A 26,241-nucleotide genomic window follows, 5' to 3' on the forward strand; every position below is an offset into this window, starting at 1 on the left:
CAGAAAGACACTTCACGCAATCTCCAGATATAGTAATTTTACAAAAACAACTCCTTTGGCAATGCAATGAGAATCTCAAGGCAGGGTCTCAATCTGAACTTTGCCACTCGCTGTGACTTTGAGGGTGTCCCCTTCCCTCTCTGGACATCAATGTCCTGATGTGTAAAATGAAAAGAATGAACTAGGTATTCTGAAAGCCACTCTCAGCTCCAAGGGTCTTGCATTCATGTCACAAAACAAATCCCCATAGATTTCTAGGACATGATGACTCCTGAGGCATACAGGATTATTTGGTATAATCGTACAGTCATCAGGTTTTGAGTTTTTAGAAACACACTGATAATAGTAAATAAGCCACCTGTGAAATGTCATTTTCCTTCCTTCATTGTTTACCATCCTCAGCTCGTCATTTCTGTACATGTATTAACCACATGATCATTCTATTTGCACTAATGACATCTTAAATAATCCCAAACAGTAACAAGTCTCTGAAATGCAATACTTTGGATGTTTGACTGATAAATTTTTCTGCATCTATAATTTTAAGGTTAAATTATATATTTCAAAGGCCAAGTACTTCAGAAGGAAGGGAAATCAACATGTGCTTTCCATGCATGCTTTGAGTCCAAATTTTAAAACTCTGTGCTTTAGTCACCAATGAAGTGACGATCAACTGTGTAAAAATCTGTCATTTGCGGAACTGCCAACTATTTAAATTCTTTATGAAAACCCCAAACAGTAAATCAAATGGGATCAAAATTTTTCTGATTCCTCTAAAATTAAAGCTACGTGTAAGAGAAGAGAATTTTTTTGGATCAAACTTGAGATGTCATTAAATGATATAATGTTGAATGCTATCAATTTGTGATTTTGGTAAATTTTAATGTACACAAGTAATTCAATATATATTCGTTACTTCTATCAATGCCAATCTCTTCTATCTTACATTATGTTTAAATATGTTTGTGTTATAGTTTAATAAAGTACAGTTTTATATAATCCAATGTATGATGTGTGGTGATCACAGAATTAGTAATAACACCTGATAATATGGACACTGCTCTGATCATAAATGCGTTTTTCTAACAAAACCACACTTCACTTGACCCTCACAACAACTTTATGAAGTAGGCATTAATCCCTCTCATTTAGAGATAAGGAAAGTCAAGTTCATACATGGATGTGACAGAGGTCAGGCCAAGACTCAAGATTCAGTGAATGACTTGGGTCAGATGCAATGGATACAAGCACTCCATGGGCCTATCCAAACCCAGAAGAAAGTGGATCTCACAGACCATCACAAGTGCTCTTTCCCCTCCAAATTCCCTTGAGGGTTCATGCCAATCCTGGCACAGAGATGTGACTCTAAGACACCACCACACACAGAAGATCACAGTCCTGGGCTTCTCTGGGAGGTGGGGCTCAAGTCTAGCTGTGCTATCTGCTTGCCCTGTGGCCTTAGGCAAGTGCCTTAACCTCTTTGTTCCTGAGTTTCCTCGTCTATAAATTGACAATAAAAACCTGCTTGCTCATTGGAGTTCCCACTATGGCACAGTAGGTTGGGGATCCACCATTGTCTCTGTGGCTGTGTGGGTTCAATTCTCACCCTGGTGCAGTGGGTTAAGGATCTGGCATTGCTGCAGCTGTGGCACAGGTCGCAGCTGCAGCTCAGATTCAATCCCTGGCCTGAGAAATTCCATGTGCCATGGATGTGGCAAAAAAAAAAAAAAAAAAAAAAATCTGCTGATTCAGTCTGCTCTAAGGTTAAAATGTAATACATGGAAGGTGACCAACACAGGGCTGGTCATTGAATAAGTGGTAGGTGACAACTTCTAATCACTCAACAGATTTATATGTCACTCAACAAAAGTCAAGGCTTACCCTGGTATCTTCCCTCAGAGTTTGTTGTTAAGAATTAAGAGGTGTCACTGCTGATCAAAGATGAATTTGGTAACTTTATTGATTAACTAAATTTTACCAAAAACAAATTCTCTATCAATTATGTGTAAGCAGTAAGAAGCAGACTGATAAGTCTGACTATACAAAAATCCAAAATTTCTACAAGGCAGAAAAGGACAAACAAACCAAAACTACCACAAGCCAAGTTAAAACACCAACATTCAGGTGGGGGAGTGGAGGAGGGGTGGGGACACACAAAGGAGAAAAACTTTTAGGCAGTGGATTCTCAACTCCTGGTGCATTTGCCCCCAGGAGTGATTGGCAATGATAGGAGACATTTCTAGTTGTCACAACTTAGATGCCAGGTGGGGGTTGGGAGGCTACCTGAATCTAGAGGGTAGAGACCAGGAATGCAGCTACCATGCACAGGATAGGCCCATGAAACAGGCAATTACCCAGCCTGAATGGGAAAAATGTGCAGTTGAGAAACCCAATTTTAGACACATGAGAAGACCCATTCTCATGCACCAGTAAAATACAAATTAGAAGTCTTATCTATCAGAGTGGCAGAGTTCAAAATACGTAAGAATCTGTATTGGCAAGAGTATGATGAAACAAATGATATCTTTATTGGGACATGCAAATTAGGATTCTAAATCCTGATTTAAATTCTCAGTCTTGGGAATGGAAATGACTCAACTTTCATAGCAGATGATTTGGTAAATAGCTGTTAAAATTAAGCCAGAACATACCCTTTGATGCAGCAATTTCGTTTCTCAGAATTTATCCTCAGATAATCACCTTTGTGTACTAAGAATTCATTATTCACTGCCACTTGGATGGTAACAGCAAAAGTTGCGAAGGCAAATGTTGAACAATGCAGTCTAGTTAAATACATTACGGTTTATGTCAGGATGGAATATCACGCAGCCACCAAAAAGAACAATGCAGAGTTGTTGGGGCTGATAGGAATTGCTCAGTGAACAAAGCACAGTGAAATACAGTAAATATTTTAGCATTCTCAAGGCTATATGGCTCCCACGTTCAAATTCAAGAATATTTAAGAAATGTGTAAGGACATTTGCCTCCACACAAGAGAAAAGGATGTTTAGAAGACAGAGGTGGAATGAAGGCTTACTTTTCACTCTAGAATAAGCCCTCTTTTGTCTTTTAAATTTGTAGCATATATAAAAACTAATTATATATATGTGTGTGTATTTGTTTGTTTATTTATTTTAAGGAGATGCCATACAAGTCAACTGCTTAAAAACCTGCCTTAAGGTCTTTTAACTAATTCTAGTATGAGTCAAAAGACAAGAAAAAAAGGCACATTAAAATGGGGCAAAATTGAAAACTGTCTAGTAAGAGACTCTCGACCCAGGTATATGGGAATGCTGCTGAGTTCTGGGAAAACCACAGTGAGAACCATGTCCTGGGACCGCAGAAATAAGGAACTGGCAGAGAGCTGCTCGTGAAGGGGGCTGCAAGCAAACACCCCAGTCTCTCTCCCTCTCATCTCCTGAAGGAATAGGGAGCCTGCTGATGCCTCCAGGGATGCAGGGCAGGCTGGATTTCCCACCCAGGCACTATGAAACTCTATAGTGTGACTGTTGCAAAATGCTCAGGCATCTGGCTTTTTCTTTAATTCCACAGGAAGAAAAAAATTCAAGGAGCTGTTAATCCAAGTAAATTAAGATAACCTGGGGAATTGGCAAGAGATAAATGAACTCAAACATGTATCAGATGGAACAGCTACCTCTTCAATTACAATACAAACTATGTTCCTTAAGTTTAAAATTAAGTTTTGACTTTATCCCCCCCGCCCCCCGCCCCATAAGGTGATTTAAACTCTTACCGCTCAGATTTTTAATCCTAAACCACATGTTTGTTATAGTTTGTAGGTGGGGCCCAGCACTTTCTAGGGCATGCAGGCTTCCATTTCAGTTTTCTGCACACACACCATTTATAACCTGAACTTGACCTGCCCAACCCAAGTCCATCCTTTCATCCTACTCCACACAAGCTGTGCTTTCTTCAGGCCACCATGGAGTCATTCTGTTTCGGCCAAACTCTTCTGAGCACTTTGATCTAAATAACGAGGCAAGAAAAATACCGTGTCATTTGTAAGCTTGTCAAATATTTTAGGCCTCTAGAGTTCCAATCAAGCTTGTCAGGTTGATGACGCATCACCACACAATCTATTACTACATTTGTATACGACCGTCCTTTGATTTAAAGTGGAAAGTGGAGCCAAAAAAGTACAAAAAGGAACACACTGTACCTACTTGGAAATCATAGTAAATATTTTCAGAACAAAACACACCAAAGATAGCCTAATTCCATTTACACTCCTAAAATCATTCTCCTAAAACAAACTTGACATTACACAGGATAATAGCATTTTAGGGCACAAGCGATCATGAACATCTACTCCTTGAACTCCTCCTTTGACAAATGAAAAATTTAAAAGGAGTCTCATCCAAATGGCAGGACCCGGACTAGAACTCAGATCTCCCAGAAGATTCACCGTGATTACAGCTATAGCTATAACACTGAATTAAATGCCTGACTTGGTAAGTGAAAAATCCCAATTGTGAGAAAATCTACCACAACAAGCCATTTCCAAATTAGGCAAAGCACTAGAATAAATACTTCTCCAAAAGACGACAGACAAAAGTGCAGTAAGCCCATCGAACGAGGTTCGACATCATCAGTTATTAGGGAACCACAAATCAAAACTACAGTGAGATGTTACCTCACACCCACTAGGATCGCTGTTACCAAAGAAAAGGACAGTAACAGGTATTGGCAAGGACACGGAGGAAGGAGAAACCCAGGGCACCAGTGGTAGGAATATGCAATGGTGCTGCCACCGTGGAAAAGTTTGACAATTCCTCAAAAAATTAAAGGGAACTACCATAGGATCCAGCAATTCCATTTCCAGGTATAGACCTCAAAGAAATGAAAGCAGGGGAGTTCCCGTCGTGGCGCAGTGGTTAAGGAATCCGACTAGGAACCATGAGGTTGCGGGTTCGATCCCTGGCCTTGCTCAGTGGGTTAACGATCCGGCGTTGCCGTGAGCTGTGGTGTAGGTTGCAGACGCGGCTCGGATCCCGCGTTTCTGTGGCTCTGGCGTAGGCCGGTGGCTACAGCTCCGATTCAACCCCTAGCCTGGGAACCTCCATATGCCGCGGGAGCGGCCCAAGAAATAGCAACAACAACAACAACAATAATAACAACAACAACAAAAGACAAAAAAAAAAAATGAAAGCAGGGCCTCCAACAGCACTTGAACACCATGTTCACAGCAGTCTTTTTCTCAGTAGATGGAGACAACCTCAATGTCCATCAACAGATGAATGAATAAACAATGATGAATTATTCAACCTTAAAAAAAAGGCAATTCTGACACACACTACAACGTGGATGAATCTTGAAAACATTACCTAAAGTGAAATAAGCCAGACACAAAAAGATGAATGTGTATGATTCTACTTACATGAAACTTACAGAGACAGAAAAACCAAGCAAACTTAAAGAGACAGAAAGTAGAACAGGTAGAGAGGATTGGGGAATTTTGTTTGTTTGCTTTTAATGGCTGCACCTGCAGTATATGGAAGTTCCCAGGCTGGCGGTCAAGTCAGAACTGCAGTACATCTGTGACCTAGGCTGCAGCTTTGGCAACACTGGATCCTTAGCCCACTGAGTGAGGTCAGGGATCGAACCTGCATCCTCACGGACACTAATGTCAGGTTCTTAACCCCTGAGCTACAACAGGAACTTCTGTGGAGCTACTGTTGAATAGGTACTGAGTCTCTCAAATGACAAAAAGTTATGGAACAGGACAGTGGTCATGGCTATACACCATTGTTAAATATTCAATGCCTTGGAGTATGCACTTAAAAATGGTTAAAGTGGTAAATGTTACACTTTACCATAACTAAAGAAAAGATAGAATGGAAAAGCAATATCAGCCGCATGCGTTATGCGCTTTATAAGCAACAAAATATATCACCCCTATATTGATGGAATTAAGAACAGGCATTTCATTCAAGTCAAAAAGCACCAAGCATCAGTTGTGAAAATTCCAACTTTCCTGGGCAAGATGACCAAAACATAATGGAAAACTGCTATAAGAAGTCATGTGCAGGTGAAAGCAATGTCTTTACTTGCTCTCTGGGGCTCTTTCTCCATCCAAAAGTGAGTGCTCGAAAAACATTATATATATATATATATGCAATATATATATCATTCTCCAACTAACATAGAGTGTTTTGGCCACAGACGTTTTTCTTTTTTCAACAAGTTAAATAATATGTCAGATGTTTAATGCTTGGATAGTTTTTACTTTCAAACTTGGCAACATGATGCTTCAAGAGGCATGTGTAAAGACATTTGGGTTAGAAATAACAAACCTGTAGCCTCCCAAGGTGCTATGTTTATTTAAACATGGGATGATGCTATTGTTCAAATAAACACACTTGGCTTTCTTTCTTTTCCCAATAGCCATAGCACAGACACTTTGCAAACAAGCATCCACAGTAGCAATGGTTCGTGCTGAAAGTTGGTTTTATTATACAATCGCTTCTGAGATGTGTTTTCTAAAAAAAAAAAAAAATGCTCCCTGTGCTAAGCATTTTCCCATTTCTTATTTCTTGCTTCAGTTTCTAAAGAATCCTCATAATAAAGGCCAATCAATCCTACTTGTTGAGGCATCCTGAGGCATCCCAAACCATCTCAATCCTTGTACCCTCTAAAATCTGACAAGATCGTTTTGTATAAACAGACAAATGCAAATCAAGGAACCAGGGTTCAGTTTATTAGGGAACCCATGAACAAGGAGGATTGAGAGAGCTGTCAGTCTGAGCCCCAGCAACATCATCAAAGGAGTACATTTGTGACAAAATGCTTCAGATTTTACCTAGAGAACAATCTGGAGATTTAGAAGGAAGGGTTCTCCAGGGAGCCAGACAGAACACCAGAGTGTGGGCCCAAGATGTGGGGGGAAAGGGCAATGTCTAGAGCAGGGCTTCTTAATGTTGGCATTGTTGACATTTGGGCCAGTAATTCTTCATTGTGGGGGTTGTCTCCCTGTGCACAGCAGGCTACTTAGCAGCATTCCTGGCCTCTAACCATTACATGCCAGGAGTAACTCCCACGAGCCCCAGTTTGGACAAACGAAAATGTCCCCTGACACTGCCAAATGTCTCTTGTGGGAAGCCAAACTTCTCCTGGTTGAAAACCATTAGACAAACTCAACTTTTCCCCCTCCCATCTGCATTAAGGGTATGAACCAGATACTTCAGAGGAAAGTGAGTGGGCACCCAGCTAAGGACATGCTTGGTGGATGTAGGAAACATGAGAGGAAATCAGAGACAGGGACTAAGACCCAGAACCCAGGTGTCAGGAGACTGTACCAGAAAGAGGAAGAGGCCAGAGGGAGGTGAAGAAAATATGGGGGGATTTTGATGGCACAAAGGAGGGGGAGTTTCAGCTCTGCTATCCCCGCTAATAAATGCATGACGCCTATTGTCCATTACCTCCACTTCTCTACAGTGTTGAAAGTGCTCCCAAGCGCCACGAATGCCGGTCAAAATCCAGGCACTCCATGGGTAGGCAACTTCAGGATAGAGATCATATGTTCTCAGAAAGTCAGGACATGGTGGTGTGATGGGTTTGGACACCTTGGTATCGCTCAAGTGTATCTTCCCTTAAAGACTAGCCTCAGAAGTTCTCTGGGCTCACTGGCTTAAGGATTCAGTGTTGCCCCTGCTATGGCTCAGGTCACTGCTGTGGCATGGGTTTGATCTCTGGCTGGGAACTTCCACAGGCCAGGGTCACAGCCAAAAAGAAAAAAAAAAAAAAAAGTTAAAGACTAGCTTTCGATACTTTCAAAATGCTTAACATTAATAACACAGAGGACTTAGAATAAGAATGGATCTGTGCAAATACAACTTCCCATCCACTTCTGAGAAAACAACTCAAAACTAGTACGAGCAGGCTCAAGAGCATCGACCTTGCGTATGTATAGTCATGCAGACTCTGGAAAGGAACTTTTGTTAAGGGATCTGTCCCAAAGCTGAGGACAAAAGCCAGGAACAGTCGTCTGACTTCCTGGAATGCCAGCTGCACTGCAGAAACCAGGTTGTGGCACTGGAGCAAAGAAGGTGAGAATTCTTTACAGAGGTTGTTATACACACTCCTTGGAATTCAGGGAACATGATGAACAATGAGACTTTCTGACTGCCCCCTGGAAAATTCTGTAGGAAGGAGGCAGGCTAGAGGAGACCACAATGTAGGGTAAAGAGAGAAGGCAACCTGCTCCCCCGATTTCACACGGCAAGGATACAGTCCTGCTGCAACCCTGCCTGCCAAGGGGCTGCCCCAAAGGGCGAGGAAGCCTCGGCTCTGAGTAGGAAACTAAGGTAGGTGACCTGCATGTACAATGTTGCATAATGTTTTGATTATACAGCCGCGTCTCCTCTGACATGTAAAAGTCATTTCCTAATACAGTATCAAGCTCAGACAGGAACTCCTTAAGTATCATTCAATCATAACACTTTATCTTTCTGAAAAACCACTGTTTATTAGTAGTGAATTAATGCCTTAGACCTTTGCTACCCAAAGGATGATCTCATGAGCCAAGCTGCACCCCATCCCCCCAGGAACTTGCTAAAAATACCAAATCTCAGGCCCCACTCTCTACTGACTGAATCAGAATCTGCATTTTATCGAGTCAAAGTAAATCTTAAGAATATTAAAGGGTGACGAGCACTGGTTTAGACGCTATGTCTCTATCAAAACCATATATATAACAAACACCTGCACAGTTATCAAGCTACACATCCCCCAAGGCACATGCAGAAATTTTTATTTAGGAAGCCAGGTGTGGGCTGGGCATCTGTAACTCTTCCATCATCCATAGGACATTCCGTTGTGGCACCAGGACTGAGCCCACAGATTTCAGGTCTAGAGGAGGCAGACATTTGAAGCCAGGGTTCATTCAGCAAGAGCTCCTCATGGCTGTCCCACCACTTCCCCACTGTAAACATTTTTGCACAGGTGAAGCCACTTCTCCTTCCAGAGGCTTCATTACGTCACCATCCGCCTCTGGCAAGACAAACATTCAGCTATAATTCTGCCTCTGTGAACTATGAGGACACCCATTCAAGATCGTCAAAAAGGACAAAAATGTCACACCCACCGGGGACACGAAGAGCAGGGCAGGTTGACATGATACGGGAGGCCCCCAGCGTGAGCCCTGTCTGCGGATGCCTGGGATATGTCAGTTTGACTCAGCATTGACTTCTCATAAAGGCTTGTTATTTGTGAATGAAGATGAAAAGAACCATTCACCAGCCACCACCAAATGTTAGGTTTTCTTGTCTAGATTTTGTCTTGAGGGAAGAGAGAACAGGACCTGATTTAAATCAGACCCTGACTGAGCCGCTGTGATTGCTGCTTACTCAAATATTCAAGCTCAGCGACCATTGGAGCAGCTCAAATTTCAAATAACCAGTTCAAATAGAGCCCAGCCCTCTTGAATCCCAATCCAATTTCTAGGATAGACTATTAGGCAAATTGGGCACTATTAGTCCCTGGTGCAGTATGTTTCTAAGAGTTAATTTCCTTAATTGAGATCCCTCAGATTTCTAAAGTTTTCAAGTCACTGCCAGGTAAAAAAAGAAGAAGAAATACTTCTTCTGGCAGAAAATGGTCTATAATATGATGAAGTTTGACAGAAGGGAAATGATAATTATTGTATGAATAGCACAGTCAGAAGTCTTTTACCAAATAAGGGTATGATTTCTGCAGTGAGTTTATTTCAATAAAAGGATATTTTCAGCCTGAAGAGTTTAGCCTCTTTTTCAAAAATGGTGTAACAGTAAATTTTCATTTAACATTAATACATCTGTTTATCAAGTACACAGCTTTGGCATGTATGTTATTTTTTTTTTCTTTTCCATACAACATGATGGTTTTCTGGGCACATTATGCGACTCTCAGATGTTTCTAATTACCCTCTGTGTACACCCAATAAAACAGTTGGCTCAAAATGTTATTAATACCACAAGAAGATCCAAAGGGCTCATAAATCACCCTTTCTTTAGAAAGAGACAATGCAGTGGCAAAAAGTGACATATTTTCATCTAGCTAGACATACTTAAGAAGGTTCTAGTGCATTTCCCTAATTTGCCAGGAAAAGGGCAGTGGTTTGCTTTCCTCATTGCAAAAGATTTCAATGTCAAGGTTTGTGTTTTACCTCTTCTAGGCAAAATCTGAAGAAAATTAGGCTGAGATTTTGTACTAGGAAAGCTTAGAAAGTCCCCATAATCCAGAACAAATTTTTATTCAATCTGATGGGCATCTGAAGTTTGGTCTCGGAGTGAAGAAATCTCTCATTACTGCATGAAGTTGTTTCTTTTTTCCACCAAATCTTACAAAAAGCCAACAATGCAGTCATGCCAGTTTTTCAGTAATTATTGCATGAGTCTCAATTCAAGATAATGGAATCAAGCAGTAAACCATTCCTTAAACCCATACTCCTCAATTTAAACAGAAATTTAATCAAGTTTTAATAAGTGCATCAATGACAGGATTACATTAAATTGGCAATGGAAGGGCATCTGGAGCTTCTCATTTTCTTTGTGATATAACTTTGGGAAATACATTGCAAACAAACTTCCTTACTAACTTTATCCTTCCCCATTTGGTAGTTATTTTATTTTCCTGGACCGCATAGCTTGAAGAGGACTGTGTGGCTGCCCTCAAAAACATTTTCGCATCATCTGTGATGTTAGTTCCAAGAGATTTTTCCAACAATACACAAACTCATTATTCTTCCTCCACTTGGAAAGAGTGTATATACCTGAATATTAAAACCTGATACAAACATTTGACTTTTAGACTATAGATGCAAAACTGAATCCAACTCATAAGCCCATAAATGCTGCAGGTATATAGTGTATCACACAGATGTGATTTCAATATCTATTTTAAGTCCGGCAGCATCTTTAAATCTACCCCAACCTAGGAGTCCAGAGGTAACTGACACAGATGACAGCCAGGTGAGTAGCACAAGTCAGGATCAAATGTTATAATCATACTCCACGGGGGATGGCCCCATCTATTCAAGATGATTACTTTTCCTCCTGCCCTTAGCTTTGGATTCCAAAATGTGCTGCATTGTTTAAGAGCTTTCACCCTTGCCAGCAGGCTTTGGCACCATGCAAGAGCGTCCTGGGTAAGCAAGTGAACCCCTCAAGGAGATGGTGCATGACCCAAGGCAGAGAAGGGCATGACACGAGCCTGTTTCCTCTGCTATGATGATGATAACTGACAATACTTTGTGCATAGTCTAACCTGCCAGGAGCAAGCCTAAAATGTAACTGAAGAGCCTTCGTGCACTAGTAACAGAGTGCCAACATGAAGAAGTCAAAGAAACATCCTCCTGTGTCTTTTTTGATGCTACTGTGCTAGCAGGATCAGTAAACGAAGAAACTACCATCTCTGTGGCAGACAGGAAGTGTTCCCCATCCCCAAGTTCCAGGGGATGTAAGTGCAGCTGCCCCACTTCATAGAAGGTGGGGCTCGCTAATTAAAAGAAGGATTTATGATCTTTGGGAGCAGGGAAAGATCTTCGAGGTTATCCAAGGAACCCTCATATACCTCCAGCTTGCTGCTTCTTGTGAGCCTCAGAACAGCTCTACAGGGAAGCTCCAGGCATTATGGGATATTCATTTTATCAGCATGGGATCAAGAGGTTTTGCAGCCCGGTCAGCAGTACAACTTAACTAGGCCACCGACTGTCAAATGTCAGGCCAATGACTAGAGAAGAAATTGGAAAGGGGGAAAAAAAAAAAAAAAAAAAAGACAGCACAGGCAGAAGTGTTTGAAATGAAACTCGAGGTTGACAATCTTCCTTAAAAGACTGTCATATTTAGATAGATGCAGGAATGGGGAACAGGAATTCTGTGCAGCGGGAAACTGTACTAAAGGCACAGAAATCTAACTGCACTTGGCCTTGAGTAGAAAGCACATGGCAGTCCGTGTTAAAAACATAAAATCCAAACTCCCGGTGCAGTGTTACAAAGGTGCCCTTTTTCATGCATCTTGCAGACACTGGAATGTGTTCTTTCCTGTGACCCAAACCCTCTGGAGGCTTCTCAGATGATTATTCCACTGCTACCTTCTCAGGTACCTGAGAGGTTACGAAGAAGCTGCACTGGGGGGAGTTCCCTGGTGGTCTAGTGGTTATACTCCTCACTTTCACTGCTGTGGCCTGGGAACTGAGATCCCACATCAAGCCACTGCCCACCATGACCAAATTAAAAAAAAAAAAAAGTACAGTGAGAAGCTGCATTCAGTAAGTATGTACATGCCCCCTTCCCCTAGGCGCCTGCAGAGACAATGCACTCTGTCAACCAGAATGCATTAAGCATCTCCAAAGTGAGGCGATGCACTGCCTCTGGCGACACCAGTGTGACATGGACAGGGCCTGTCCCCAAGCAGTTCGGAGCTCAGTGGAAGAAACAGGCATGGCAATCAAAAAGGGAAACGAGGCTTCGTGGCCCAAGTGGTGCTAGGCTGACTCTTGCAAAAAAAAGCGGTGGGTGGTATCCAGGCAGATTCGGTGGGGGAGCACGTTCTCCACGCAGAGGCGGCAGTGTGACCAGACGCACAGAAGGCCTGGAGTATGTGGGACCCCAGTACCCCTGGAGGCGCAGTTTGGCAGAAACAAGGAGAAAGAGGTACAGCTGGGGAGCCAGGCAGCAGCTGATCAGGGAGGGCCCCGTGTGCTATGCTAAGCAGTCTGGCGTTTTCCAGAGATCATTCCACATGCTCAGGCTGACAGACCAGGGAAAAATACACACTTGGTGACATTGTGTTGCAGACTCCAAGGAATTTTGAAAGGTCATTTATCCTAGACCAGCCTAGCAAGACTCCTTCAAGAAGTCCCATCCACCCCCATGATACAGACCAGGCATGGCTTAAAAGGAGCAATCGATCACGCATGCCTTTCTCACAGAGCTCGCAGACTGCTGAACCCTCTGTTACCTAAGGTTTTTTTAAAAACTGTCCTGACAGCAGACATACTTTCTTATACTACCCACTCTGACACCCTCCTTTTCTCAGCTTTAGGAATCTTTATCTTCTGTCCAATAGCATCTCATTTTCTCCAGATTTTGGCTTTTAGGAACAAGCTATTGCCCCTCCTTGGTCCCACCAACCCCTGGAACCACCTTCCTATGAAGCCTCCCCTGACTCACTACTCTCCCTCTAACACACACACACACACACACACACACACACACACACCAGCTCTCATAAGCAGAACCAATTTGATTTCCCTCACTTAAAAGCTCCATGCCAGGAGTTGCTGGCTCAGCGGAATCGAATCTGACTAGCATCTATGAGGACGCAGGTTCAGTCCCTGGCCTTGCTCAGTGAGTTAAGGATCCAGCATTGCTGTGAGCTATGATGTAGGCTTGGATCCTGCATTACTGTGGCTATGGTGTAGGCCAGCAGCTATAGCTGTGATTAGACCCCTAGCCTGGGAACCTCCATATGCCTCAGAAGCGGCCATAAAAAGACGAAGAAAAAAAAAAAAAACCAACTCCCTACCAAAAATCATGTGATCTGTCTTCTACAAAATAATGTTGGAGAAAGAAGTAACAACAGCTTTTTTGGTAAGTTCTCTAATATCCTAACTTTTTTTTTGTCTTTTTTTTTTTTTTTTTTTTTTTGCTATTTCTTTGGGCCGCTCCTGCGGCATATGGAGGTTCCCAGGCTAGGGGTCGAATTGGAGCTGTAGCCGCCAGCCTACGCCAGAGCCACAGCAACATGGGATCTGAGCCGCGTCTGCAACCTACACCACAGCTCACGGCAACGCCGGATCATTAACCCACTGAGCAAGGGCAGGGACCGAACCCGCAACCTCATGGTTCCTAGTCGGATTCGTTAACCACTGTGCCACGACGGGAACTCCTAATATCCTAACTTTTTATTATAAATAACCAAGATTCCTTCTGCAATAATTTCAGGACTATTTTTTTCCACCCAGGCAACAAGTCTTGCTTGCCTCTATCCTCTGTGTATGAGGCTCTTTATCATCTACAGGAATTATTAAATATGATTCCCTGAGACAATACATATGGCTAAAACCGAACCCAAAATGACATATAGGAAAAGTTGAATGAATTCTTCTCACACCAGGCTTGGAGTTGCTTTACAGTTTAAATAAAGTAACAGCTGCTCAGCTGGATGATTAAGTTTGTGATCCCGCAAAAAGCTCACCATTCCCTTCATAAGTCTCTGTTTAAATAGCTTCTCCAGGAGTTCCCGCTGTGGTGCAGAGGGTTAAGAATCCAGCTGCAGTGGCTCAGGTCACTGCAGAGGTGCGGGTTTGATCCCGGTCCTGGTGCAGTGGGTTAAAGGATCTGGCATTGCCATGGCTGCTGCGTAGTTCCAGCTGTAACTTGAATTCAATTTATGGATGGGGAAACTTCCATATGCCATGGGAGCAGCCATAAAAAAATTTTTTAAAGATAGCATCTCACCAGACAGGCCTTCCTGACATGCCCAGCACAGTGATACATGCCTCCCCCACCACTCCCCATTCCCTCTCTCCTCTCTCAATTTTTTATTTCTTCAGAGCATCTATCACTGCCTGGCACTATATCATATATAATGCTTCTGACAGTATATTTTTGGTGGTATATATTTGAGAGTAGTGTACACTCACCATTTTCAGTCTTTTTAATTTTGGTAAAACACATATGACTCTATCTTAACCATTTCTAAGTGTATATTTCAAGAGCGTTAAGTACATCTGTATGAGCTCTAGAATATTATCTTCAAAACTGAAACCTCATACTCATCAAACACTATTTCCCCTCTTCTACCAACTCCAGCCACTACCATTCTCTTTCTCTGAGAATCTGACTAGCCTAGGTACCTCATTAGTGAAATCACAGTATTGGTCTTCTTGTAACTGGCTCATTTCACTTAGCATAATGTCCTAAAGATTCATATATTGCACAGCCACCTATTTTTAATACAGCAGGAGGAAAAGGACTTTGCCTATTTTGTCAATTGCTATATGCCTAGTGCCTAAACCCACCTCTGGCACAGAGTAGGTACTCAGTAAGTATATACAAGATGAATTAATGTTCCCAATACCAGCCTTTTTAATTGATTTACAATGTTGTACCAATTTCTGCTGTACAGCAAAGTGACTCAGTTATACATACACTCTTTTAATATTATTTTCCATTATTGTCTATCCCAGGAGATTGGATATAGTTCCCTGTGCTATACAGTAGGATCCTTTTGTCTATCTATTCTAAATATAATAGTTTGCAGCTACTAACCCCAAACTCGAAATCCACCCCTCTCCCTGCCCCCTCCCCCTTGGCAACCACAAGTCTATTCTTGAGGTCTGTGAGTCCATTTCTGTTTTTTAGATAGGATCATTTGTGCCATATTTTATATTCCACATATAGATGATATCATATGGCCCAATACCAGCTTTTGAAGGATGCTTCACAGCTTAAAGGAAACGCTCTACCTTATGACCAGGACTCAGTATTAGAAAATAATTTGGTAAGACCAGGAAATATATTTGGGAGTAGCTGGACAAGTTCAGAAGCACTCGCCCAAACGCCCAAACGAAAAGCAACCCCTTTCTTTTAGCATTGTGTTGGCTCATCTTTATCAAACACAAAACTTGTACAATGTGCTAAGAGGAAAATGCATGTAGCAGTTCCAAGAATGACATGTTGCCTTTCAATAGTTTCTGGGCTGGGTAAACATCAAGGGATCCAAACAATGACAAGAGAGTAGAAGGTTAGGTGTCTAAACTAAGCTGCACCCCCCCAAAAAAAAAGTCTCAATGCTTCTCCCTCCTGAGAGGTGCTGTTGCTTTATTTAATGCCTTGGTAAGAGTAAATTTTCTCTCCTCCTCATGAAGAGAACCTACTTAACAAGTGCAGCAACACGAACTGCTTCTATTCCAACCCAGACACTGTTAAGTGTTAAGTTGGTTTTGTGACACGCGGGCGGAGTCCTGGGGTAAAGCCACAAACCAACCTCGCAACAGGTGAAAGCAGCTGGAGGTTGGCATCGTGACCATGGGCTGCTGAGAGCTCATTTACACTATTAGATCACTCGTCTCCTACCTAAAATATTGAAAAACTTTCCCTCTCTTTTCCAAATGATAAATATCAACATCTGCTTTTCAGAAAACGCCTCAGTAAGTTCTGAGAGAGCAAAATCCAAATTCAAAAGCTGAAATTCAAGATGCCCCACAGCCTTGCCACAATCTACCTCCCAGACTTGTCCACCAGTATTAGCGCCTTCTGTGCTTCTGACATTAAATAAAACGATGCAACTGCCACAAACCACCTGTGCCTTCTTGTCTCATTTACCCATTATCGACTTTACCTCAGCCTTCCCTCTACATCTCCCATCCATTTTTATCTGGGGATGTTTCATTGTGTCAGGTGCAGGGCCCCCATCAGTCTATAAGCAGGTAACGTGCATTCACCCAGCTCCCACCATGAGCCAGTGTGTTAGCCACAGCAGAACTGAACAGAAAAGTCCATGCCAGGAGTTCCCGTTGTGGCACAGTGGTTAATGAATCCAACTAGGAACCATGAGGTTGCGGGTTCGGTCCCTGCCCTTGCTCAGTGGGTTAAGGACCCAACGTTGCTGTGAGCTGTGGTGTAGGTTGCAGACGCGGCTCGGATCCCATGTTGCTGTGGCTCTGGCGTAGGCTGGCGGCTACAGCTCCAATTCGACCCCTAGCCTGGGAACCTCCATATGCCGCAGGAACGGCCCTAGAAAAGGCAAAAAGACAAAAAAAAAAAAAGTCCATGCCAGCCCTTCTCTCTCAATGTATTTTTCCTCAGCAAGAAGCGGTATCTCCTCCTCTGGGATCCTGCCATGAATTGTCCACCTTTCATGAGGGTTATTTACACACACTCCTCGCCTCCTCCACAAAGCCTAAGCATTTCGAGGGCGGCTTTATGTTTGTCTCATCCTGGAAAATCTAGTACAATGCTGTCTACATAATCACTTGATACATGATCATAGGAGGCAACACAGGAGGACAAGAGGTATCTGGACTCTGGAATAAGAAACCCTGACTTAAAGTCACCTTTGATCAACCCACTGAAGCATTGGTACACACAGCTACAACATACGGACAGAACCATTCACCTCTCTGAGGAGAAACAGGCATCAAATGAAATAACACATGGGATCATGGCTTTTAAAATTATCGAATGCTTTTCCTAAGTATTCATATGGTGCTAAGGGAACATGAGTCCCTCCTAACTCCTCAGAGAAAGCAGCATCACATAAACCCACTGTGTTAGTTTAGCAATCATGATTGCCTTTCAGCATTTCTCTCTATAAGGAAGTTATGCCAAGTGACAGTATTATTTTGTTTGAAATATTCTGGTTGTGACGACATAGAATTCCTACATTCTTCTTATTAGAGGAACTTGTAACTTTAAACAAAAACTTAAAAAATCCCAGAAGGTCATCTTCTTGCCCTATGAAATGGCAAGAATCCTTTACAACAGCAACAGTTACCTGCTGGCTCGCCCCACTAGGGATGTGTCTGGATGTGTCTTCCTTTTTCAAAAAGGCAAAGGCAGTGAAGTGCAAGGAGGCAAAAGTCAGAATGCCACAAAAGATGTCTGCTTTAGAGAAAATTCCCCTGAATGTAAATATTCTGTTACATCATATCAATATCACACTCATAAAAATGAATTTACCCTAGACTCTCAGATACTTCCCTTGGATATCCTCTTAATTTGGGCCTTACTTTTTATTTGTTTGTTTGTTTGTTTTTGGCCATGCCTGTGGCATGCAGAAGTTCCAGGGCCAGGGATTGAACTGAGCCACAGCAGTGATGATGCTGGACCCTTAATCTTCTGAGCCACCGGGGAACTCCTGGGCCTTGCTTTTAGAGCCACATTAAGTAGAAGTTATATGTATGATTCTCCCATGGAATACTCAGGAGAGGAGACAATATGCTTAACCGTCATGAGAAATGCACCTGCCTTTCACCTCTCAACCTCTCAGACTCACAGTCATCATAAACCAAAAAGACAACACAGAAGCAGCACAGGAAGGAAGGAACCAGTGTCACCCCTGTGCCTGCTACAGAACAACCCACTGCCTACCTATTACCACCTGCATTGTGTGGCAATGTGACTGGACCTGGAGAGGACACAGACCCTTGTGAGCATGACCACTGGCCAAGATGAAGCCAGCATTCAAACCCAGAGCTGTTCAACTCACGGTTGCTCATTCTCTGTTATACCACCTGGCCTTCCCACAAAACCCAGCTTCCCCAGCTCCTTCTTTCCCCCTGTCCCTCCTACACATCATGGTCAGACCCCAGAGAGTTAAAGAGGACTCAAGGAGACCTGGGCTCTAGTCCAGCTAGTTGACTTGCTATGTAACAAAGGCAAACTCAAGCCAGTGTGCCTTGGTTTCCTTGTCCAAAATGGTGACCATCAAATCCATTCTACTTCTTTCAGGATAACCAGACATCACCATGAAAATGGTAAAAAATATTTCAGCTGTTCTGATCATCAACATGGGTTATTTAATTAAGATGCCTAAACTATGAAATCCATATGGTTTTCCCCGTATCATTGCAACTTCTTGGGGCAGGGGTCAGCAAACTCTAGCCCAACAGTCAAATCACCCACTGCCAGTTTCAGCCTAAGTACTGCCTATGGCTGCCGTCATGACATCACACAGGGTTGAGCGCTTGTGACATACACTGTAAGGCTTTGAAGTCTAAATACTTACTACCTGCCCCTTCGAGTTTTCCAGTCCCCACCTTTCAGTAGCCTAAAATATCAGAGGCCAAAGAGCAGCAGACAAGTTACAACGCATTTACAATTTTTCTCAAACTCTTTTCCATATAACATAACTTATTTATCAAAAGATTTAACATATTATAAACAGAGAGAGGAAAATCAACTAGAAAACCACTTCCTTAAGTGATAAAATTATGTTAAACCAGTAAATTCCAAAAAGATATCTTACATGCCTGAAGACAAATTTGTGAAAACCTCTGTATTTCTAGAGAATTGTAATCTCTAAATTTTACAAAATCACCAAGTTCAATAATGTTTAAACCTTGTCCCTCAAATTATCTAATATTTGAATTAAAGTAGAAATATTCCCTATGATTTCTGACATGAAACTATTCATTACAATGCCCTGCCCCTTTTATTATTTTTTAAAATGATATCACTTTGCCGATCCTTTTTGGAAGAGTTCATTCCTGGTTTTGAAGTTTTTTTGGTTAACGATTTTGTTCCATTTCGCATTTTGAATAGGCTATGTGTATCCTGTTCCTAAACAACTGCTTAAATGCCAGAGAGGAAAGTGTCGAGCATGTTTTAACAAGTAGACTTCCTCTCCGTCTCAAAGCCTTCAAATATTTCGTTTCAAAGTGAATATACCATAAGCCAAAAAATTATTACCTAGACAATTACTTGGTCATTCCTACCATAAAGATTTATGAAAAACATCAAAAGAAAAAGGAGCAGACATTATCGATGATGATGACGGAGGAAGAAAAACAAGAGAGCAAGGAAGGCAATGCAGAAAAGCAAAAGTGGGAAAAAGCCATTAAGCCCTTAATAACCTCAATGGGATCTGCTTTTTCCCTTCCTTGTCCATAGCCCTCCAAAAAAAGCCAAAAACCAATTTCACTCGTAACTGATAAGACGTCCTAAGATTTTAGAGATGGATTGAATTTTAGGCGTCACTCGCTATAAGCCATTTATTTTGGGGGTGAGAAAAACTAAGGTCCAGAAATACTAACTTGTCACACCGCAGAGATTAGCAAGTTTAGTGGCAGGACCAGAATCTAGTTTCCTGATCATCAGTTTAACACACTTCCCGTTAGACTCAGCTCTCTGCCCTGCTGAAGCCTAATGTGCCTTTTGGCACCTAACAGCTAAATTCTTCTAACAAATACGCCCAAAGTACCAGAAAATTAACAATACCTTTTAAATAGTATCTACAGGCACAGGTTTTTTACAAGCACAGACTATCAAGAACAGTGCTTCAACCTCAAGAGCAACAGGAATCACGATAAAGCAATACGATAATCAAAGCGCTAATAAGGACTTCCAACTGTCTCCTTGTATTTTGTCTTGATGGAAATCAGTTTGAAACAGACACCCTCACTGCCCCCTAGACACATACTCCCAAGACTAAACAGCAATATTCCATAAAAAGACCGGATCTAGCCAGTGTTATTATCTGTCTGACATTTGGGTTATTCTTATGAGTAACTCATAAAGTAACGTGGGTGTCTGTGATTATTTGAGTATACATGGCAAACCATAATTGGTCAAAAAAATAATAAAAGACATTTTTCTGTGACAAAAATACCGTATTGCATGACAACATGGCAGTGTGACAGCATTTAGTGGACCACAATACTTTCTCCATTTACAAAGAAGTCCAAAATAAAAAAGAATTTAAAAGTATAAAAAGACCTTCTGCAGTACCTACTGTAGTTCCTATTTAAATTACAAAAAATTAAAAGGTTTTAAGTGCTGACAGTAATCTGCTAGTGTTATCTTCCCCCAAATCTGTGTCCTGCATCAACTTATAATTCAGCCTTTTGATACACAGCACAAACGTGGCAAAAGATGCAAGGCTGCCTCCCTTTTGACAACTAAAATACAGATCTTTTGCTAATTTTTAGAAATTTTTTTAGAGCCTGGCTCTTTAGGAAGTAAAAGGTTAAATTTACTCACCACCAGCCATATTTCATAACCTGAGTCAAATCTAACATAAATTCCACTTATCACTGAGCAGATAAAATTTGAAATTGATCAATGCAAGTGGGACAGGAGGGTTTTAATTTAAAGCCTATTCCCTTCTGTCCTCCTGAAACTTCCCCATCACCAAGGCTGTCTGCATGATAAGCCGTAAAGGGCAATACTCTCCTTGCCAGTTCTCTTGGAAACCAAAAATCAAGTTAAAAATTATTCCGAAAGTAATTTCAAGGAGCTTGTGAAAGCAGCATATCCGGGCTCATAGACAGAAAGTCATTCAAGCAGAGAGCATGTGAGTGAAGGGGTGTCTAAATGCTCCGATCTCATACAACTCTATTCAGTAAGGATGGTTAAGGACCGTGGAGGAACTCACCCACTCGGAAGTTCGTGGCTGTCAGGGTGTCGGCAGCATGACCATTTTCACTAATGAGAGTGGTGGTGTTCCCCTTCTCACAGCTGTTCTGACAGCTGCCCTTGGTGCAGGTCACTTTACAGATGCTCGGAGTAAAGACCACCTTGATGCGGCCAGTGTGGTTACTCACTAGGAGCGGAGGCAGGGAGAAAAAGAACAACAAACACATCAGCTTAGTATCCATGAACTTGCCTTGGAAGGTTTAAAAAAAAGGAAAAAGAGAAAGGAAAGGAGGGAGAAGGGGAAAGAGAGAGCCCACAGCCCGACAGGTTTAAGGAAAGAGGGAAGCCTTTAGTGCTTGCTGCTCTGTATCCAGTGGTGTCTCTGAAACAGGAGTAGGAAGCTTAGCAAACAGAACTCTGGGATGCACTCCAAAACCACATTTGAAGTCGAGTCACTGGAGTGGGATTACTAACCACAATGCTGCACTTTATTCACGGGCAGACAAAGAGCAGTACGGAGGGCACGACAGATGAAAGAGCCAGCCCCGACAGGCAGATGTAATGCACAGAGGTTGGCCGTGCACCTAGTGGTGAATAAACTCTTGTGTCCTCGACTTGCATACTTTCCCTGTTCCTCCACTTATTAAGTCACTATTTGCGCCCGACCCCTGGAAATGTTTTAGGCATGCGGCATGTCTGAAAACATCTGTCTCAAATCTCCTGGCACTCCCAGCTGAAGTGATCAAATCCTGTGACGCAGCTGCGGGAGCCCGTGGCTTTTTCACAACTCTGGGGCACCCTTTCTCTGTATAAATTATGCGACCTATATCTGGTTTTTCTGGGAAGAGGGTCCATCTGAGAAAAAGGGAAGCCAAATCCCAGAGCGAAGGGGGTGCCACCATGAAAATGCCATCCTGGAGCTCTCACTGTGGCTCTTCATGAGCCACCTAAAGCAGTTATTTCTTTCATTCACATGGCCCTCTTTTCAAAACCAGATGCCATCACCTGTTACACAGCAGAGGCAGGACAGTATCACAAAGTGGGCAGTCATCTACAAGTCAGATTCTGGGTGGTAATCCTGCACCACGGTGGGACTCTGGACATGTCATTTCACCTTGTCCCCAAGACATGAGAGAATCAGCACTGCTGTTTCCCAGCCAGTTTTAACTTTCAGTGTTTATCAGGACCCAGCAAGCTATGGCCCCAGGCTCAAAGCTGGCCCACTGCCTGCTTTTGTAAATAAAGTTTTATTGGGACACAGCCACTTGTGCATTTACGTATTGTCTGCGACTGCTTCTGTGCAGTAAAGACAGAGCTGCACAGAGAAGGGATGGCTTCACCCAGAATTGCTACTTGCGGCCAGGCCCCAATATGAACTCCGGCAACATGCAATACAGACATCCTATTTTGACATCCGCATTTGTGAGATGCCCCCGAGCCAGGTCCTTCCACCTCCCAGGAGTCTGGCAGAAAGCAAAGATGGTAGCGGCAGCTCAGGAGAGCAGCAGAGAACTGATTCATCTTTGAAGCTTTAAGGCTGGTGGGAAGCAGGTCCCTTCCTGTTGTCACTGTGTTACTGCAGCAGCCAAAGGAAAGCCTGCCTTTGGGTAGGCCTGCCTTCTGCCATTCTCTGCCCCTCAGAAGAGATTCTCCACCTTTCCACTGCTTTGGTTTGACCGGGATTGCATTTTCAGAATATCATCCAAGAAGCCTCTATAGGCCTTCAACAAAATAAAATGTGGTCAGATCTGAGCATGGAGACAAAAACCTTAACCAAAAGAGCCATTAGAACGTCAAGGTTGGAATGGGACTTCAAAGGTTTTCTGACAACCTTTATTTGAACATCTCTAGTGAAAAGAAACTCATTACCCAGTAGAGCACATTCTAGTTATGGGAAGTTCTTAGGAGGTGCTCTTCTTTCTCGAGCTGAAGTCAAGTCCTCACAGTCGGTTGCACCCATTAATCCTCATTCAGTTCCCCACAGTCTCACACGCCAACGCCTCTACCAGGTGACGGCCCTTCAGCTCCTCAAAGACATTGTTATCGCGTAAGCCAAGAAAGCTGATTATGAGAAGGGACCTGAAGAGATCTGCTTGGGTTGGTCCTCTCACTTCAAGGAAAATGATTCTGGAGGAGAAATATCTCAAGCTCTTTTTGAATATTTTTCTAAGGCTGTTCCTCATTCACCAGAGGTTCTCACGCAGGACAGCCAGACCCACACTTTGAGGTGGGGAGCTATCCTAGCAACCAACCAGGTCCTCCAGCCCCTTGCAAGATGGTGTCCAGAAACTTGTACTACAAAGAGCCAAAAACTAAATATTTTAGAGCTGTCGGCCTAAAGGACTCTGTTGCAACTATTCAAACTCCGCTGTGGTAGCAGGAAAGCCAAATGGCAAAAACAGCACAGCAATGAATGTGCATGGCTATGTTCCAATAAAGCTTTATTTAAAGAAACAGAGCTTTCAAACCAGTGCTTTAAATGTTTTCAGGACATTTACATTTTTTCTGGGACTCTGCCTTGAAAATTCTAAAAACTATGACAGAATGCTGACTCTAAAATCAGATGAAATTTACCTAGTTAGATTTTTTTTTTTTTACAGTAGAAGAAAAAAAAAATCAGCTTACTCTAAGTTGTCAGACCAAGCTTACAAATGTCTTGAGAACACTTTGTTTTAAGTGTGTGAAGCCCAAGGAAAAAAAGAGACAACATCGCCCCACTTCAAAAGAATATAAACTTATATTTTTTCTGGCTCGAGGTACAATAATGAAGTTGGAAGTGGTGTGCCAGCTCTTCTGTCTTCTCTGGCATTACCTCGTGGTACCAGCAGCTGCCATGCAGATGCTCATACTGTCACCTAAATTACGCTCACTTAGGCCAACTGAGACATCCAAAGAAAGCAAGCAGTTAATCATTATTCCCATTTCACCTTCCCGCTACTGTAGTCACTTTATAGGCACTTGACAGTCTCCCGGACTATTGTTTTTAAAAACCCAGTATGCTTCTTTGTCCAAGAAAAAAAAAAAAAAAAAAAAAGCTTTTGGCCTGGAATCCTCTGAATGTTCAAATGGCGGAGACAGTTTCATATGACCAAATTCCGATTTTTATAATATTCACATCTTCTTGGAAGCAGAAGATACATTTTATCTGGTCTTTTCCCCTCCCCACCCTTGTGTCTTAACAAGCATGCTGCTATGAAGTAACCTAATTCTAAAACAGACACTTGTACCCTCAGCTGGTCCTCTTGTGTCTCCAGGAAACATTTATTTCTTCATGATAATTAGTTTTAGTTTTCCACATCAATCTTGAAATCAGTATTGGAAAACTCAACTATTTGACACTAAACAGTTATCCATAGCTCTCTGAGGATCTCCGTAAACATTCAATGCCTTCGAAAATAGTCTCCCCTGTGTCCACTCCTTGAAAATCATTTCCACATACCCAGGGTACCATGCAAAGAGTTTAAGTTGTAAAGCTCACAAAAGAAAGAGATACCGCTCTGAGTGACAAATTCCTCACCTGTAACAAGCTAAAGGCAACACTATTGATCTCTTGAGAGTTCAGTGGGCATTCAGAGGCCTTTCCTACAGAGGCCATTTGGTCTTTAGAAGGCCTCTTCCTCGAATGCCTTGATTAGATTCAAACCTAAGGACCCTTAGTGCCTTCCATAAAGTTAGTAACCAGATAAATGTGGAATAAACAAAGCAACTCAAAGGATGACTGAACATCCCACAGAGATGGGCACTCAGGATGCTGACCGTCATTCTGGTCTAAGAGCCTTGCTGCACCAGTACAGACAGTGAATTCCACAGGTCAAACCCGTGGGAGAAGATCACCCCTGGCTGCACCCATGGTTGATGAAGAATTATAAATCTGAGGAGTTCCCGTCGTGGCGCACTGGTTAACGAATCCGACTAGGAACCATGAGGTTGTGGGTTGGGTCCCTGCCCTTGCTCAGTGGGTTAACGATCCGGCGTTGCCGTGAGCTGTGGTGTAGGTTGCAGACGCGGCTGGGATCCCGCGTGGCTGTGGCTCTGGCGTAGGCCGGTGGCTACAGCTCCGATTCAACCCCTAGCCTGGGAACCTCCATATGCCGTGGGAGCGGCCCAAGAAATAGCAACAACAACAACAACAACAAAAAAGACAAAAGACAAAAAAAAAAAAAAAAGAATTATAAATCTGAGACATGCAAGTCGGACCAGTCAGGAGTTACAGGGCAACTGTTGGTGCAGCTTGCATTCTTGGTCCCTCTGACTAAAACATGTCATTTTTAGAACCCCATTAGGTAAATTAGCCCCAGACATCTTAAGCAAGCACTTTCAAACCTTGGGTTTTCGAGTCCTTGGCTTGAAAGAAATTGCCTGGAGCAATGCAGCACCTCCACTGGGCCTCCTAGTCAGTCGGTCAAGACATTTAAGAGTCAACATCCTGTCTGCAGCTTCGGCCAGAGCCTGTGTGCATTCATGCCTCCAAGAAGAGGCACTGGCACATGGGTTAAAACAAACCACAGATATGCAGAGTGAATGTCAAATGGGATGGAAGGGAGGCTGATCCCCTCCCCAGTATTAAAAACTTTCATTTCTGCTCCCCAACTGTTAACAACAGAGCAAAATTCAAAAATGTGGACACTGTTCTTGACAAATGGACTTTCGGTATAGAAAAGAGCACAGCTGCCATCATTCAGTCATTAAACTAGAATGTGACCAAAAGCAAAGGCAGCCGAAGAAATAAATACAAGTTCAAGGCTCACATCAGAGGTCATGAACAGGCTCTCCTCCGCATTCAACCAGAATGCTGCAGCAGCACAGCAGCCTTCACCCGACTTGACAAGGGCGCCAAGGGCACAGATGATATCCTCTGGGAAAGAGAAGCAGCCTCTCCGTGGTTAAAGGCTATCATCCTGCCCTGTTGACTGGGGTCTGTTTAAACAGGCTCCAGAGCTGAGTCAATAAACAGGTCATGTGGGAGAGAAACTGAGCTAACAGCTCATTCTCCCACTTTGCATCCATGGCCTGCCCGAAGGCCAAGAATTCTTTGAAGGACAAATCATGAAAGTATGAAAAAATGCTTCGAATAGCAGGACTTGCTTGCTCAGAGCTCCAGGCTTGCTTATTAACTCCTCATGAGCTATTAAAATAATGCCCACAGAATATTCCATTCCTT

General features: G+C 42.7%; 1 protein-coding gene across 12 annotated transcripts in view; it reads right to left on the bottom strand.

Moving 5' to 3' along the window:
• The window catches only part of LTBP1 (latent transforming growth factor beta binding protein 1), a 420,392-nt gene that overhangs the window by 227,201 nt on the left and 166,950 nt on the right, over nt 1–26,241 (bottom strand). For 5 of the 12 annotated variants that reach the window (XM_047782306.1, XM_047782304.1, XM_047782302.1 and 2 more), the window contains exon 5: nt 21,100–21,267. The exons of 1 other annotated variant lie outside the window; for it this stretch is intronic. In XM_047782306.1, coding sequence (XP_047638262.1) covers nt 21,100–21,267 — 168 coding nt within the window. Of the gene's footprint in view, nt 1–21,099; nt 21,485–26,241 lie in introns of those variants that run through there. 6 more of the 12 variants (XM_047782312.1, XM_047782310.1, XM_047782311.1 and 3 more) reach the window with 2 other exon arrangements.

This window comes from Phacochoerus africanus, chromosome 5, assembly GCF_016906955.1.
Source record: "Phacochoerus africanus isolate WHEZ1 chromosome 5, ROS_Pafr_v1, whole genome shotgun sequence".
Classification (NCBI taxonomy): domain Eukaryota; kingdom Metazoa; phylum Chordata; class Mammalia; order Artiodactyla; family Suidae; genus Phacochoerus; species Phacochoerus africanus.